This window comes from Mugil cephalus, chromosome 6, assembly GCF_022458985.1.
Source record: "Mugil cephalus isolate CIBA_MC_2020 chromosome 6, CIBA_Mcephalus_1.1, whole genome shotgun sequence".
NCBI classification, from domain to species: domain Eukaryota; kingdom Metazoa; phylum Chordata; class Actinopteri; order Mugiliformes; family Mugilidae; genus Mugil; species Mugil cephalus.
Window position 1 is genome coordinate 21,787,426 of NC_061775.1, and position 18,873 is coordinate 21,806,298.

Sequence of the window (18,873 nt, forward strand, 5' to 3'; positions counted from 1 at the left end):
CGTTCAGACCTTGCATCAACATCCCGTCCCAAGCAATCTGATTGCAAGTGACCAAGTAAAGGTGAGAACACAACCAGCGCGCATTGAGAAGACATTTAAGAAATCTGATCTTTGACCACATTTTGGTGGTGGTGGTAGTGGTGGTCTGGGTCTGGGGTGCTCTCATTCCTTTCATAGCATGAACAGAGCTACAGAGTGCAAAACTGAGATCAGATCTAAAGTGCTGGTTGGGGACGCATGAGGAGACACATTTTAATCCCCGGTGGCCACTTGCAATTGGATTGCCAAGGACCAACGTTAATGCAAAGTCTGAATGAGGCCTTAGACACATGCAGTAAATTCAGCTCTAACTCATGAAATATTATAATATGGCACCTTCTTTGACTCCTTAAACACAGAGTCACTGAAAAACATTCTATTTAAGCTTAACTATTTTATAGGTCTTTTATAGGTCCATTAACTTTCATGCTATAGACCCCTATGAAAAAAGGAAGTCAATGGATGCGCATATGAATGGCAATCAGCTAATGTTTCATTTTCACAGCGAATGAAAACAACTTCAATATAAATCATAAAATATAACAGATAAAATTCTCTAATTCTCTAAAATCTATTTACACTTTCTGGCATCAGTTTGTTGCAATTGGTGAAGATATACCATAAAAGTCTCCTAGCTTCCTAAAACCCATTTTTCAAATCACCACAGTACACAGATTAGTACTTAAACGACAAACAAACTTATAACTATAAATATAGCACAAACCAAGGGACCTCCCCAACCAGGACTTGGCAGCGGTGACCTCATGCCGCCAGCAGCTCATCTCCTCATCACTCAGCACCCAGAGCAGCTCCTGGAAACCAAACCCTGAAATCTAAAATGTCATCGGGATCCGCCCCTCGCCTCCTCCTCCTCCTCCTCCTCCTCCTTCTTCTTCTTCTTCTTCTTAAATCCCATACTTTCTGTATTCCGCCCCAACAAAGCGTGTTGAGTTTCCCATTCCTTTCGGGCCAAATCTCAACACAAACCAGTCATCGCTTCCTACAGATACTTGATCAGAAATGCCCAAGTTTACATCCTCAGGGCCTAAAGATTTCTTCCATAGTCAAAACAAGGCAGAGGAGAAGTGTGTTTATCCTGGAATAGAGGGAGTATGTTATACAATAATCTCACATATTTGTAAGGTTTCGTTGGATGTTTATCTGATGCATACACCGGTCAGCCACAACATTAAAACCACCTATAGAAGAAGTAAATAACATTGACCATCTGGTGACAATTCCGTGTTCTGCTGGGAAGTTTTTGGACTCGGCATTTGTGTGGATGTTACTTAGATATGTAGCAGCAACCTAGACCAGATTAGACCCCCCTCACCCCATAGCAATGACACTTCTTGATGACAGCATCCATCCCTAGCAGCATGCCGCCTGACACAGACACCGTTTAGAAACAACTCAAATAAGATGAAGAACAGCACGAAGTGTGTTGACCTGGCCTCCAAACTCACTAGATCCCACACTGATCAAGTATCTGTGGGATGATCCACAGAGGCCCATAACCTCAACCTATAGGACCCACAGTACCCCACCAACCACATCCTCAACACCACGAGACACCCTTCGATGGCCCATGTCCATTGTCTGCTGAATTCTTTTAGAGGCAAGGGAGACCTACACAATACTGAGAACATCATCATATGCCTGATCAGTGTATTACAAATTCTGTCTTTGAAATTTCACAATCCTGCAGCTGGATTGCAGCATTATTACTGATTACGTGGACTGAATATGGTGCCGGTATTATTTGATCAGTTTATTCGGTCAGTTAAACATCAGAAAAAAAGGACTAGCAGGAAAGTTTAACAGATGTATTCCTTTGGGCATTAGTCAGCACATATTTCTGTTTCTTGTCACTAACAAAAGTTTCATCATGGGAAAAATGAAAGTGCAGATGCAGATGAAAGTGAAGAAGAGTCATATTTACAGGAAAGAGCCTCATGTTTAGAAGTGGAGTGGGGGTGTGTTGAGGTGCTCACATGAATACTAAGAAAAGGGAGACTGGACATTTTTGACTGATTATGGGTTTTAAAGAATCCAGTTGTTTTGCCTCTGATGCCAAATACAACTCCTTGTAGATGATTAAGCGTAGACCGGACGCGTCCATTTGTGTGGTTTTAACATTCAACCTCCTCGACTGAAAATCATTTTTCCTGTTAGGTTTGTCATCGTCCTCCAACCCTTGTCTCAGAGGTAGGAAGAAATATTTTTGTAAAGGGATCACCCAAACTAAAACAGTACACTCCATCTTGTCATCAGCCTCCGGTTTATCAGCTTGTGTATCCAGCCATGAGTTCACAAAGTGAATGAGGTAATATACACAGCGGTGCATTCTTTTCTTTTGAGTGTTTATACTATCAACTGTCATGGGGGTTTACATTTGTGATTTTGCCCAAGATGTTGTGATATTACAACATCTAGATGCAGCACTGTGAAAGGAGGCACTGTTCATCTCGAGGCTTTAATTGTCTCCGAGTATCAGCTAACACGAGGTGATTAACCTGCGACCACGTCGGCATCTTTGCTCGGGTTTTTACGAGCGTGTAGGAATGCCGTTTTTAGCATTTGGCCGTTGACTTAGCAGTGCATCCACAGACTTGTTGTGGTTGTGTTTCCTGGCTACCTTCACATTCTTATCTGTATTTAGTTTCATAATGCCTGTGCAAATTTATGTTAATTTTCTATCAACACTTCATGTGAGTCAAGGGAAAAAAATATTCACATATATATACAGTATATATATATAAATATATATATATATATATATACACATATGAATGTTGGTAGTTTCTAAATGGTACCAGCGACCACCCAGTACCTCCAACCTGCACTGACTGTGACACAGTAGAGCTGTCATTCCACAGATGCTGCACATATACATAGTAATCAGCCACAACATTATGACCTAATATACTAATATATTGTTGGTCTCCCTTGTATTCCCAAAACAGTTCTGACTCATCAGAGAATGGAAATGGTAACATAATGTTTTAGCGGGGAGCCTGTGGGGGTTATGGGTTTGTATATCATCCCACTGATACTTGATCAAGTTGGGATCTAGTGAATTTTGAGGCCAGGTCAACACTTTGTGCTATTTTTATGTTTGTTCCTAAAGTGTGTTTGTGTCCTGCTGGGGATGACTTCTGCCATCAAGGAGTGTCATTGCTTTAGGGTTGGGGTGCCTGGTCTGGTCTTGGTGGGTGCTACACTGAGTATCATCCACACTAAGGTACAGGAGTTTCCGAGCAGAACATTGAATTGTCACAAGATGTTCAATGTTATCCACTTCTCCTGTCAGGGGTCATAATGTTGTGGCTGTACCGGTGTATATAACTGCACTATTGCATATGTTTATAAGCCAGTACATGCACTCAGAGTTCATGTTTTTTTTACTGTTGCTACTGTTTTAGTCTTCACACTCTGTTTCTGGTATTCTAATTCACTCCATTTAGTACTTTTTAATGTAAATGTTTCTTTGTTGTTGTCATCTGTCTGTGCATGGGTTTTAGACAGGAGATCGATCGATACTTTCATACTTGAATTGCCCATTTACATCAGTTTAATGAGCAAATGTGCATAGTCAGATGTTACTGAACAGCTAGCACTTCCTGCAGTGGCACCACTCAGGTGTGAACGTATGAAGCTATATGGATATATGGTGAATCAGGGTGGTGCTAAAAAAACAAAAACAAAAAAAACAAAAACAAGCATGGCTCCGTAGCAGGCCCTTCTATGAATAAATAATGAGGTCGGAAAAAAATGTAATTGGACAATGAATCAACGTCCTCCATACCTTGTTTAGTTTCTGCAGTGAGGCCCTCCTCTCTGTTTATATCTGGATTATAGATCGAGCCTCGGAGGGAAACCCTTCCCTTGTAATTAACTGTTATAAAACATTATACAGCGGGCCCGTGGCGTTGGTGTGTAAAATAAAAAGGCCTGAACAGCTATCCACTGTTTACACAAATAGCAACCACACTTGGCCCTCCTCGCCCTGGGATAGCTTACACGTACACACACACACACACAAAAATAAATGGAAGCGAAATTCCAGAGAGATTTTTGTGAAAACCTCAGGTATCTCACAGTGATGGGGTGCTGTAGTTCTGATTATTCCTCCCATATTCAAGTCATTTTTTCTGCGCTGGACCTCGGTTGTGAATCTGAGCTGATTCACAGGAAAGTGGGTGAAGGTGAAATATAGAAAGCAGCAGGGGGCGAGCTGCGATCTGGGCCGAGCCAGCGCGGCCCGAGGGCGTTCGAACCGGCCACAGTTATAATTTGCCCGCTGGGGATCCGGCTACATTGCGGCGGATCGTCTCCGCTCCCTTGTCATTTGCTCGTCTGTGTGTGGCTTCGTGCTAGTGTGGATGTGTGCGTCCACGATCATCTGTGACGCACAACCAGACTAACCTCCGAGCCGCCTGGACGCTCTCCAGCCCTCGCTCTTTATCCCCAGTGTGTGTTTTCTCATGCTCTAAGTGTCTTTTTCATTTTCTGGTACATTCAGAGTGATAATAACCCAAATCAATCAGCAGTGCCTCCAAGTATTCAGCTAGCTTTCACAGTGGCAGCTCTGTGTATTTATTGCAGCACTCTTTCAATGCAGCTCTAATGGCGGCCGTGCTTTTCACCTAAAGCGATGCAGCTTTTTGCCAAAGGGAAAATATCTGAAGATGTAGCAGTTTGCGGCTTACTGAACGGGGTGCTAAGCCTATTGCTGGCTCACCGCAACATGAAGGCAATACAACTTATATCTAGATTTTATTAGGAAATTACATATTCTCGGGATAATATCTGCTTAAACATGCATTAAGCAGTAAATGTAACGGTATGGTATCTTGGTGGAATCAGCAGTATGTAAACCACTGCTTTACGGTTGTCCTGTGTGTGTGTGTGTGTGTGTGAGCGTGTGTTTGTGTCCATGTCTGGAAAGCCCATTTAGATCTGTGCAGAAAGGGGTAGAGGTAACTGACCCTGGCCCGTCAGTCACTTAACACTCCTCAGTGAGAGGGGAACCTCATGACCTCCAAACTTCAAGCTTACACATCCGCGGTGTCAGTATGTGTGTGTCTTGAGTGATTTGAATTGGTCTGATGCGTGTGTGTGTCTGTGTGTGTGTGCTTGCCTTGCCTTACCTTGTTTTCAGTTGCATCTTTATTGCAGTTCCTGGAGTAATTAGTGTAATTCGCACACTCTTGCGTAGCTTGTAAACTACCTCACTGGCTTGATCAACTCAGGCTGCGAGCTTGTTTGGAAGATAATTAAGTACCAAGGGGCAGGGCAGAGCTTGAAGTCAAGCAGTGCTCAGTCCAGAGCACAGGAGCAACAATGCGGAGGGTATTTTTGTTATCGTTATTAAACCAATTTGAGCTCAACTATCCACTTTTAAAGAACTATTTTCCCAATTTCTGGTCAGTTTCAGAGTGCTAATGTTAACCGCTAATGAACTGAACATGCGTCCTGGGCGATCTGATCGTAAGTGACCAAGGAAAGGTGAGAACACAACCAGGACACATTGGAGAGATTCGATCTCTGCCCGCATTTTGGATGTGGCCTGGGTCTGGTGTGCTCTCATTTCTGTCTGGTAGCGTGAACGGGGCTAAAGAGTGCAAAACTGAGATTGGATCTGGAGTGTAGGTTGGGGATGGATGACAGACTTTAATGGTTAATGCCACTTGTGATCGGATTGCCCAGGACAGATGTTAATGCAAGTCGGGGACATAGACGAAATAGTGCACCATTATTAAACTAATAAGAGCTCATCTATCCATTTTCCATTTTAAAAACCTAACTATTTTCCTACATTTTCTGCTCAGCTTCAAAAGGAGTGCGTATGTTGGCTACGTATTTAGGCAGCAGGGTCCGAAGCATGAGGGTATACTTTACGTCGGCTGGTAATGTTTGGGTCTGTTGTGGTCTTAAAGTCCCCATATGGCATGACTTAGAGCACATGATCGAGTGATCTCACGCTGAGCCAATAGCCCGCCAGTGAGCACGTGGCCGGTGAGTGGTGTGCATGTACAAAATAAGAGCGCGAAAGAAAGTTTAGAGATAAGCGGGTTAAAACGGGGCGAGTAAAATTAGGAAAGGGGCGGCAATGAAAACGAAAAAGAATCTGAAGTAAAAGCTGTACAGTTGTGAAAACATTCTGTCTCTCTTTCTCCCTCGGCATGTGTTTCAAATTACGGCTCTTGGTGACATCTCTCTGCCATAACAGGATCAAACATCAGCCAAATATTAATTCTTAATGCGGTTTACATCTGTGCTGTGAACTGCGTGTGTTTTAGATCTCCGCCTTTGCTATGAGTGCGACTTATCTTTAGCCAAGCAAAAGCAGCAACAAGAAACAGGCTTTTTCCATCCACAGGAGCGAGTAGTGGGCATGCGATGTTCAACCGTGGCCTGACCTCTAGTGGTCTTTTTGTGCATCGCAGCAGGTGTTTAAACTAGTTCCCATTCTAGCTCCTTAAGTAGAGTAAGTGGTGCAGAAACAGGTCTTAATAGTGTTTAGACTACTTTAAATATGACTCATCGTCTTTTCTCCGTGTCCTTTCAGGGAGGATTTCGACGAAGAGGGATTCTGCCAGCCATACAGGGGCATAGCCTGCGCCCGCTTCATCGGGAACCGCAGCATCTTCGTCGACTCCTTGCAGATGCAGGGGGAGATCGAGACGCAGATCACAGGTGAGAGAATGCACCACCTTTATGTGCGTTTAACCCTATTTCTATCAATGCAAATGGTCCAGATATACTTCTACAGTGCATTATAGATAGCATTTGTTCTTAACACAGAACAGAGGCACAGTTTATGTGTATTTTACTTTTTCTGCACATTTTTAAACAGATTCTACTTTTTCTGAATCGTCACAGTTGGGTGCTTTGCATAATTGTGAAGCTTAGACAGATTTATTGCTTATGTTACTACATCAAATGAAATGTAAGGATTCGATGGGAGGCAAACAACCCATGATAACAATGAAAATAATTCTTGGTTTGCAAGACGAAAATAGTAAATACATTTATTTCGTTTGCACACATACGAAACATCCTTTAAAAGAAGTCTGGAAAGAGTTAGTTTTACTTATGACTTATTAGCTTATGTTTCCCTTCACCTCTAATTGGCCTTTAAGACAATGCAGCTTGAAACTGTAACAATATCTCTACCTTTTCTAAAAGTAAATATGTTCTCGCTCGCTTTTCAATGATTTATGCCTGTGCGCATGCCGTCGGGTCAGCAAAGGCATAAATACTTCTTACGGACGAACTAGTTTTTCCCCCCTCAGGTGTTTCACGTCTCTCATCCTGCTTCACTTGCAAGGGAGTTCACCAGTTGAACCATCACATTCTGTCTTCAGCACCTTGGCTTCATGTTGACTGAACTCCTTCTCCTGCCATCTCTGAATATTCCCGAACAAAGTAATCTCGGACTGAATCAGGACCGCTTCAGAGGGTGAACCCTAATTGATCCACAGTAGGAAGGAAGTGGGACTTCATTTAACAGAGTTCAGAGGAAGTTCAGCTCCTCTGTATGGAGCACACGTGGCCTCATACGTACTGTTTCGCACTCGTCGTACATTAATGTCTCTCCTGTGTTTTTTGTTTGCGTGCAAATGTCCTCAGAGGACAGTTTAATACGTACGTTATTGATTGCATCCGTACATCTGTCAGATATTCCCCCTAAACAGTTCAGGAACAAAGAACGCCGACTCTGTTCTATAACATCAAGGTTGCGCAGTAATTAAGATTTATGCCGCCACGGAGACTATTAATCCTACAGTAGGACGGTACATCACACATGTTATAGCCAGAGCGTCCGTATTCACCGTTCCAAATATAATGTCACCTTTATTGATCTTTACGATTGTTTCATTGAAGCAGCGTGCGCTGCGGGAACATTTGGATCGTGGCCAGCTTCACTTATCCACTCTTTATCCGCTTGTCTCCTCCTCGCTGCACGTAGCTGCCTCACTGATAATGACGACCGCAGAAAAGCATGTGTTTGCAATAACTGCACAGTATGTCTGTGCATTCGAAACTGCAGCATTCGTAGTCAATCTTTAAGATGAGGAGGCTTATTTCCACCAGGTTCTTTTAGCAAAATGGATCAAAGAGTGAGACTAAGAGGGAGTTGTTACATAAAGTCCTGATGTCTTAATCTGTTTTTCATTCAGTTCATTCAGTCTCCTAACAAACAAAAGTCAGTGATTCCTTTTTTTTCCTTCTGTCCAACACTTAAAATCATTTCCTCCCTTTGCTCCTCAGCCGCATTCACCATGATCGGGACGTCCAACCACTTGTCCGACCGCTGCTCCCAGTTCGCCATCCCGTCCCTCTGCCACTTCGCCTTCCCGACGTGCGACCGCAGCTCGGGCACCGACAAACCTCGCGACCTCTGCAAGGACGAATGCGAGATCCTGGAGAACGACCTGTGCAAGACGGAGTACATCATCGCCCGCTCAAACCCCATTATACTGAAGAGGCTGAAGCTGCCAAACTGCGAGGACCTGGCCGCCTCCGACAGCCCAGAGGCTGCCAACTGTCTGAGGATCGGAATCCCCGTGGCCGACCCAATTAACAAGAGTAAGAGCTGTTCTCGTGTGGGATATATGTAACATTCTGCATTATTATTGTCTGAGGAGAGCATTCCTTGTTCACAAAAAGGTTTATGGCGGAAGGTAGCAGCTAGTTTCTGGTCTTTTTTTATCATTTCAGGGGCAGCAGAAACATGTGAAACACCTTACTCTGTGTGTGATGTTTTGGTGCTGAACATTTCTGCCCCTCAGATCACAAGTGTTACAACAACAGCGGTGCAGACTACAGAGGAACCGTCAGTTTGACCAAGTCGGGGCGTCAGTGCCAGCCTTGGAACTCCCAGTATCCTCACAGCCACACCTACCTGGCCGTCCGCTACCCGGAGCTCAACGGGGGACACTCGTACTGCCGCAACCCGGGGAACAAGCACGAAGCCCCTTGGTGCTTCACGCTGGACGAGGGGGTCCGCATGGAGCTGTGCGACATACCCATCTGCGGTGAGACGCTAGGACACGTTTCAATCTGAACTTCTCAGGGTCTTTTTTACTAATGAGCGATACTCATATAACGTCATTTCTTCTCTTTATAGACCATAAGGACAAGTCAGGTGGCGGCAACATGGAGATCTTGTACATCCTGGTTCCCAGCGTGGCCATCCCCTTGGCCATCGCTTTGCTCTTCTTCTTCATTTGTGTCTGCCGCAACAACCAGAAGTCCCCCAGGCCTCCGGCGCCCCGCCAGCCCAAGCCGGTCCGGGGACAAAATGTGGAGATGTCCATGCTCACAACTGCGTACAAGCCAAAGGTAGAGAGCGACCATGGCACGTGACACTGGGGGTATATATACTGATCAGTCAGGCATAATATTATGACCACCTTCCTAATATTGTATAGGTCTCCTTTGTGCCTCCAAAACACTTGTAACTCATCAGAGAATGGGCCTTCTGATGGTGTCCTGTGGTGTCTGGTGACAGGGTGTTGTTAGTGGGGGTCTTTTGGTGCGTTTCATTTACAGCGGAGGACAGAAATCGGCACTGGGAATGATATCATACTTGAGTTATTGGAGTTCCAGTTACAGAAGTCTGAAAACTAGATGGCCAGGTCCATGAAAGAGCTCGCCTTGTCTGAATATAACTTGGTGGAAACTTGGTGTTTAGTATTTACATTTTTTTGAGTGAAATTAAAGATTTTTAAAAGTGCTTGATGTTAACTAATATTATTGGTACAATGTTGAGTTAAATTTAGGCTGTTTAAGTTGCACAAATTGCAAGTTTTTTACTGGAATTATTTACAGGATGAAATCTGCAAGAGCACACAAGGCATAAATTTCCCCACTTCAGGGGGCGTTCCAGTTGAAGAATCCGACTCGGAACTCGGAAATTCGGACTTCTGAGTACAAATGGAATGCACCATTTAGGTCCTATGGGTTGAGGGGAGGGGCCTCTGTGAATCACAAGATAATAGAAAATAAAATAGAAAAACTGTACAACATGAGATCAGAATAAACATCAGAATAAAATAATAATAGAAGCAGATATGTGTAATGAACGTGAACAGTTGTATACACATGTAATGAGAGCTACGGCTCTGTGACTGCTCAGAGTTCATCAGAGCGTCAGCCTGGGGGAAGAAGATCTGTGGATTATCCCACAGATACTTTGGGATGTATGGAATTTGGAGGCCAGGCTGCATCCTGCTGCCATCAAGGAGTCTCATTGCTATCGGGTGGGTCTGGTCTGGGTGGGTGGCACATGTCTAAGTAACATCATCAAGAATGCCAGGTCCAAAAGTTTCCCAGCACAACATTAAATTGCCACCTGATGGTCAATGTTATTCACTTCTCCCGTCAGTGGCTCTACTGTTGTGGCTGACATGAGTGGAAAAAAATATATAATCAATATAAAGAAAAACAGAAGCTGAATATTACAACGGAAATGTGTCTTTCAGTTTGTCGTGTGCCGTGCCTTAGTTCCGTTAGACCTTCGTGCCAACTGTGTGTACACACTCACATCACTCTGGCCTCTCCTGCAGTGACTCTAAATAAGCTCCTTCTTGCTGTGTTTGTCTTTCTAAGTCATGAGCGCAGACGGCAGAAGAAGTCAAAACACCGGCCCAGCGCTCTGCGTGACAACTGGGATCCGTCGCAGCATGCTGGGGTTACCGGGTTGAGTGTGTGAAAATGACCTGCCCGATGCAAAGCTTCAGATCTCTATCATCAGATCCCAGCAGGTCCAGGAATGTTCAAGTGCAGCTCCTTCCCCTCTCCCTCTCTTGCCCGCCGCGTCTTTTTTTCGCAAACCTCTGCTCTCGCTTAATCCGTCTCCTCTTTGTTGCTCTTCTTCCGTCTCTCCTTCCATCCCCTTACCTCTAGACCTCCTCTCCTTTCCTCCCCACCCTCCCACTCCCCCAGAATCTCTTTGTAATGTAGATGGCGGAGCTCCCGCTCTCCCAGCCAACACGCAACGCGGCTCACGTCGGGATCTGCATCGCGTTTCTTTCAAGTTTGCACACTCGTCGTATCATATCTTTTCTTCCACATAATTTTAGTAGCTGAGGCGAAGGGTGTGGGGTTATCTAGACAGCGTGTCTGCTGGCGGAAAAAAAAAAAAAAGGTGATGTGTATAATGTTACCATCAACATCAGCTGCAAAAAGGCCACAGAAGCGTCAGAAGCCATTAACATCTCTATTGTATTTATGTTTTTGGTATGGAGCAAATGTTTCACTGACCTAAAAAGGCAGTTTCTCCTCTTTGTGTTCATATTTTGGCTTTATATCTGGAACGGGACGTTTCTACAGAGTGACGGCCGTGCAGTTATGGAGTCATGAAGTAGATTTTAAATTTTACAATGCATGCATATCTAATAATTTAGCTACATGCAGAAAAATCCAAATGAGAATCTGAAATAAAGGAGTATTTCCACGGGATTTCTATCTGTTAAAGCCCTTTTTTATGAGCGTTAAATCCCCATATATATATATTTAGATGTGTTATCACCGAGTCAGATGTCTTTCTTTCCCTGCTCTCATCGCTCAGGCTGCTACCCAGCAGGCTTTGCTGCGGGGTCACCCAGGGGCCGCAGCCTGTGACAATCCATTTAGACACACATAAACACACACGCACGCACGCACACACACACGCACGGACCTGCGGTGGTGAGAGGAGGATCTGAGGGTTTGGGTGTGAGGAGGGGGGAGAAAAAAAGAAACAGGGGTGAAACAAACCCATAACTAAAAACATCTGTGTCTCTCATAATATACAACACACACACACACACACTCTCTCCACCCCCCTCAGAGCTCACACAGACCTGTGTATGTGTGTGTGTGTGTGTTCCTCACAGAGGAATTTCATTATTCATCTCCGAGTTCCTGGAATCTGAAAATCTCTGCCAACCTCTCCTCACCTTTTATCTTCTCCCAAGTATAGCCACACACATGCACACACACACACCTACTGCAGCTCCCCATCATTCCCACCCACACTCACAGAAGTTTGATAGTAAATTCGCAGTGTATCAGTGGTGTGGCCACAGTTGCAAAATAAACATACTCGTGAACACAGTTCATGTGTACATCTTAGTTGTTTGTGGTGTGCGTCTTGCAATAGTTTGGTCAGTTGTGCCATCAAGTGTGTCACTGAGTGTCATTCCTATGGGGTGGGGGTGCCTGGTCTGGTCTGGTCTGGTCTGGTCTGGTCTAGTCTGGTCTAGGTGGATGGTTCATGTCTAAGTATCATCCACATGAATGCCAGGTCTGAAAGTTTCCAAACCTTAAATTTGCCACAAGATGTTTATTTACTTCTCCTGTCAGTGGTCATAATGTTATGGCTAATTGGTGGAAATAAGTAAAGTGCAATTAAACAACTGCTTAAATAATGCAAGATAATAACATATTGGCAAGAGCAGAATAAGAAAAGACCTTGGAGGCGTTTCTAGCAGAAGTGCGGTCCACCCATCTGTCCAGGTCATTTGTGAACATAACATTAACAGGGACTCCCAAATAGGCATTGTTTGCCCACAAATTAGTACTTTGTGTCCACAAAATAGGTGTGCTGTCCTCACAAATTATTATTTCGAGCCCACGGATTAGTACTTAGTGGCCTCTGTGTTTATTGCCTTGATGATGGCTCATGAGAAAGTCAAATACGTTTCTCTCAATTTCACACTAAATTGGGTTGTAAAAATACACAGCGTCACTTTATCACACTCAGCCAAGACAGGCAGAGTTTGGCTGCAGGGGGTTTAATGCTGACTTTGTGAAATCAATAAACAGTATCTCCATCTGTAATTAGAGGAGCTGATCTGATTAAGTCTGACTGAATTATAAAACATTTCTCACCTTCTCGTGACCCCGCGCTTAAGCTCAGCCCTGTCAGATTTACTGTGGATGTTTAAACCGACCTCCAGCCTGAGTCCCCCTCGGTGGGCACGACGGAATAAAAAAGCAAGGTCGACCCCTCTACAAAAGGTGCTTTAGTACTTCTGGAAGACGTGTGGTTGCTCATTCTTCCGAAATGCTGCTTAAACTGTCAGCTAAATTACATTTTTTTAAGCCGACAAATTCCAGAATTTTTCCCGCACCTCTTTCCAAAGGCGTCAAATATGTGCTGATGTAATGGATCGAGTCTAATTACCGTAATCTCAAGGCGGTAGTTCTGTTTTTTTTAACTACTCAAGCGTGTATTTGGAGTTATATTAGGCAGTTTGCCTGCAATGAATTAGAGGCGTCAATGTGCATTTGGTGCATTTTCATGTCATCGTTTCACTTTCCCATACGAGGATACTGGCAGGGAGGGAGCACTGGGTTGACAAAGAAAATAATGACCTTATTTTTCTGTCGCATTCTCTTCTACCCATTGACGTCACTTCTCAACTTTCCTTTCTCCTTTTCTCTTCTGTTTTTTTTTTCCTATCTGCAGAGTAAAGCCAAAGAGCTTCCCCTATCGGCTGTGCGTTTCATGGAGGAGCTCGGCGAGTGCTCTTTGGGGAAGATCTACAAGGGTCACCTGTACCTGCCGGGCATGGACCAGGCTCAGCTTGTGGCCATAAAAACTCTGAAAGACGTCTCCAGTGCCCAGCAGTGGGGCGACTTCCAGCAGGTACATGGACGAATAAATCTCCAAAGACTTTGATTTACTTATTTTACTTTGAGTAAAAAGAAAAAATAACATCCTATATTGTAACATAACATGAAGTTATCTGAAAGTTAGGTTATTGTTCAACTACACTGAGACAAGAGATTTTTTTCATTCGAAGGAGGCGTCTTCCCAAAATATTTGAAGCATGCCTTGTTATATTTCCACAGAAGGTGAATGTGGTTGCAGACTGTATATGGCTAAAAATCGCTGAACTGTGGATGAGTTCACTAGAAATAGATCCAAAAGTAAACTGTACATTTAGAGGTTGAGGAAACTGATGACACGAAATCTTCGCTTTCCATTCACAGAAAATGAATTGCCAGCCTTTAAAGTAACATTAACTCTCAAATTATTTAAATTTTGAATCTAAATGAAAAGTTGCAGAAAAGGAAAGTTTAACAAGCAGCTTTCAGAGTTACTGTGTTTCAAATTCACATTCATGTGATCTTTCTTGAAGATACACGTTTTGTCAAAATCTAACTTTTTTTCGTCTCGGGCCTCATTGTCATTCACCTGACTTCCATCGAAGGAGGCTGCAGTGCTGACTGAGCTGCAGCACCCCAACGTGGTGTGCCTCCTGGGCGTGGTTACCCAGGAGCAACCGGTCTGCATGCTGTTTGAGTTTCTGCCGCAAGGCGACCTCCACGAGTTCCTCATCATGCGCTCGCCGCACTCCGACGTCGGCTGCAGCAGCGACGAGGACGGCACCGTGAAGTCGAGCTTGGACCATGGCGACTTCCTCCACATGGCCATACAGGTAGGATCTGAGAAAACTTTAAACTCGGTGATATAGATGCAGTTTAGGATTAATGTGGAGTCTTATTCATTGAATTCAGTTCAGTTCACTAAAACAAGTTTGTTGCCAAGAGGCAATTTAAAAGGGAATAAGTAGCAAAGACACAATTGCAATCATGCAAAGGCATAAAAACAGTAAACGGTACAGCATACAACAATATAGTGCTTCAATATAGTGTGCATTTATGTATTTTTTTAAATAAAACTTGTAAAAATTATGTTTTACTTAAAAAATCTTTGTGATGTTGTGTGAAAACATTTCATTGATTCTGCCTGCTTTCCCCACCACAAAGAAGCAAATTGGAAGCAGTTAAACTGAAGTTAGACATCCAGTAAATAAAGAGCGAGCTCATTTTCTGCACAAACTCCACATCAGGCAGGGAAGCACTTCCAAAAAAAATGTGCAAAAATCTCCTCATTAAATCATTTGTCCATGAGATGAGCAGCTGTGCTACAAATCAAAGAAACCCCAAGATGTGAGGTCAACTGGACCACCTGTAGACAACTTCAAGGACAAACAAAACACACACGTCAGAATCTGATAAATCTCCCAATAGTTCAATGGCAACGATGGATGAATTCAGCGGCAGAGTCCAGCTGCGTCTTCAAAGCCTCCATTTTGCTTCAGAAAATTCTCAATTCTTAAACTGGTGGGAAAATAGCTGTAAAACTGCATCTAATACCTAAACGGCAGATCCTTCTCCTGTTCAGACTGACTTAATTACTTTAATTCAAAATGTAAATTTGATCAGTCGTGTTTTTTCTCTGAGCTTCCTCCACTACTTTGCATGTAATCGAGTCTTTCTGCCAACTAATCTGAAATAGGTGGCTGCTGGGATGGAGTACCTGGCCAGTCACTTCTACATCCATAAAGACCTCGCGGCTCGGAACATTCTGGTAGGCGAACAGCTCCACGTCAAGATCTCCGACCTGGGTCTCTCCAGGGAGATCTACTGCTCGGACTACTACTGCATCCAGCCTAAAGTCCTGCTGCCCATCCGCTGGATGCCCCCCGAAGCCATCTCCTACGGAAAGTTCACCACGGATTCAGACATCTGGTCGTTCGGAGTGGTGCTGTGGGAGGTCTTCAGCTACGGCCTGCAGCCCTACTACGGCTTCTCCAACCAGGAGGTGATGGAGATGGTGAGAAAGAGGCAGCTGCTGCCCTGCCCTGAGGACTGTCCGCCAAGGTGTGTTGGAGTTAATGTTGGAGTGGAATATGATGTGAGAAGGAGTTGCATGAAATGATTGTCACGCCTGGTTAGGGCTGGGCAAAAAAGTTCTGACAGAATCACGGTATTGTTTTCTCATGCATAATCAGGTGTTCACAACATGTTCTACTGGTTGAGAGAGGAATTAATGCAGTAGATTGACATTGATATTGTAGAATGATCCCACACTAGTAGTAAAACAGGTTTACATGTTTTTGCAACTTTTGCCCGACAACACTGAACAAACGAAATGTTTTGTTTTTTTTGTTTTTTTTTGGTACGTGTCGGATTTATTAAAACCAACAAAGAAACCCCAAACAGCTGACATGGCAGTTTTTTGGTTTTTTTTTTGGCACAAGTTCTTCCGTGTCTTCATGGTCTTCTCGTTCTACCGCTTCATTTTCAGACTTCACCACGCCTTGCAGTCTCACCATGCGTGTTTAGAAACAGTACATAGAAAATGGTCCGGTCTGAAACAGTGTCTCACGGCACCGCGTTCCGAATTCATATCATTGCTGAAAAAAAATACCTGTTTTCGGTATGAACTAGTATACCGCCCAGCCCTACGCCTAGTGTAACAAACCCACAGTTAGTTGTAGTTGTCTAAGCGAAGCTACAAATTCAACTTCCGTCATGTGCGTCAGAGTCTTCGGCTGTTTGCCAAAGTATCTGACTTGCAAACAACACTCTGATTCAAAGTAAACAACAATTGAACATATCAAGATTGGATGATAAACTGATTTCTAATCCCTTTTTAAAACAAAATGATAATAATTTTGACTCGTCTGCAATGCCTTTTGCGATATGTAATAGTCCTTCATTTTCAAGCTTCTTCTTGAAGAACTTTTGGATCGAACATTTTGGATTAGTTCATTAAGGTATTGCTGTTAATGTTAACAAATTAACTCTGTTTTCTCAGATTTTATGGTTTGATGACTGAGTGCTGGCAGGAGGGACCCGGGCGTCGGCCACGCTTCAAAGACATCCACGCCCGCCTCCGAGCCTGGGAGGGGCTGTCGTCCCATGCCAGCTCCAGCACGCCCTCTGGTGGAGGAGGCAACGCCACCACTCAGACCACCTCGCTGAGCGCCAGCCCTGTCAGCAACCTCAGCAACCCCCGCTACGCCGCCGCGGCCGCTGCAGGCTACCTCTACCCGGCCCAGGCCATGTCCGCGCAGGGGCAGATGGCTGCAATTCCGGCCTGGACGCCCATGGCTGTTCCCCAGACCCACCAGCGCTTCATCCCCGTCAATGGATACCCCATCCCACCGGGGTACGCAGCTTTCCCCGCTCACTTCGCTCCCCAAGCCCCCCCAGCGAGGGTAATCCAGCACCACCTTCCCCCGCCCAAAAGCCGCTCGCCCAGCAGCGCCAGCGGCTCCACCAGCACGGGCCACGTCAGCGGAGTGCCCTCCACCACAGGCTCCAACCACGACGCCAACACGCCGCTGCTTTCCCACTGCATCATGCCCGGGAGCGGCGGGGGGCCGCCTCAGACGTACGGACAGGTTTCCCAGAAAGGGATGGGACAGATGGACCACGTGTCACAAACAGCGGCGCTGCTCAACGCTGACTCTGACGTACTGATGTACAACGACTCGGTCATCACCGCGGACCTGTAGATAAACTGAGGGATACTTGCCCTCGCCCTTTCTGCCCAGGACCCAGATCTGAGAGTTCGGCCTCTCGTGCGGGGACCCGGTACACTCACACTTCTTCTACTCTGGTCCTACTGAGACCCAGCTGAAACAGGCCTCTATGCACACCCGTGTGCAAGAACCACCGCAGCTACACACGTATATAAGCAGCTGTCTGACTTTGTAATGCCTTACTGTTTAAAGCAAGTGTACTTACTATCATGGTTTGAAAAAAGTTGTGTTGTTATTTTAACCTCTCTGTAAATACGGTACACGATTCCTGAATGAATGAATGAATGAAATACAGAGATATATATTCAAAGGAACTTTTTTTTTTTTATCAAGGAAAAACACTTTAAAGTTGAACACGTAGCGAGTCCACCCTGTGCCTTTTATGAAACGGTGAAATAAGTTCCTGTGCCCACGACCGCATTCAATGAATTGCTTCAAAGAGGATGTCGAGGAGAAAGCGGCATGATGTGATGACCTTTAGGTGCCTTTCAGCTTAAGCAGTGACCTGCTGCTCAATGGACATGTTGAGGAAAAAAATGAAATAGCCGAGCTATCAAGCTCTTATTGAAAGACAAACTGACCTGCCAAGGTACACAAAGCGTCATACTCGTCTCCTTGGACCCTATAACTAAAGGATTTTTTATTTTTTTTTGGTTGCATGCTAACAGCTGTGTGACTGCCCATCAGAGAAGCAGAATTCAAATGAACGCAGAGGAGCTGCAGTGAATAAATTGGCTAAAATGCTTCATTTTGACGGAATATCCCTTTGAAAGTGACGGCTGAATGTTTTTTTTTTTTTTTTTTTTTACCTGCATCTTCATCATGGAAACTCGTCAAAGCTGAGAAGCGAGAAGGCTGACCGTTGACTCACTATGACTCTTAATCAGCCCTTCCTGATATTTCCCATCATCATTTCCCTTTCAGATGTTTTTTTTCCCCCCAGCTCTTAAGGCATGTAACTACAAAAGCTGACTGCAGATTTACAAAATTTACAAATGAAGCTACACTGCACCGGACAAAAGGCAAGCACTCATCACGCTGGAGCTAGCATCAGTTTTACTGTCAGGTCATCACTGGTTGGATGTGGTCTTAGAAGAGTTTTCACAATGTTTGATTTTGAAGGAAGATTTTGTGGCTTTTTTCCGTTCCTGTATTCTATTTCATCTTTACTGTGCAGAAATACCAGTCATGACATGGAGGAATGATAAAGTTAAAGAGTTGTAAGGTCTCAGCCATGTACATAGATAAAAAAATATATATTTGATTGGCGCTTTGGGGTAGTGCTGAGAATATTTCTCCAAAAATAAGGTTTCACTTCATTAGTTTGGAGGCAGATTGTAAAAATGTGTGGAGAGAGAGGTCTACATCAACCAGGCATAACATTATGACCACCTTCCCAATATTGTGTAGGTCTTCCATGTCCATTCTCTGATGAGTCAGAGAATGGACATGGGCCTTCTGAAAGTGTCCTGTGGTGTCTGGTAACACAACA

General features: G+C 44.4%; 1 protein-coding gene across 2 annotated transcripts in view; it reads left to right on the forward strand.

Annotated features, from left to right (window-relative positions):
• Positions 1-18,873, forward strand: part of ror1 (receptor tyrosine kinase-like orphan receptor 1) — a 124,084-nt gene extending 105,211 nt beyond the window's left edge. For both annotated transcript variants that reach the window (XM_047588138.1, XM_047588139.1), the window contains 8 exons: positions 6,614-6,741; positions 8,320-8,637; positions 8,841-9,086; positions 9,179-9,393; positions 13,508-13,687; positions 14,256-14,483; positions 15,347-15,711; positions 16,652-18,873. In XM_047588138.1, the coding sequence (XP_047444094.1) occupies positions 6,614-6,741; positions 8,320-8,637; positions 8,841-9,086; positions 9,179-9,393; positions 13,508-13,687; positions 14,256-14,483; positions 15,347-15,711; positions 16,652-17,354 (2,383 nt within the window). In that variant the 3' untranslated portion in view covers positions 17,355-18,873. The remainder of the gene's footprint in view (positions 1-6,613; positions 6,742-8,319; positions 8,638-8,840; positions 9,087-9,178; positions 9,394-13,507; positions 13,688-14,255; positions 14,484-15,346; positions 15,712-16,651) is intronic.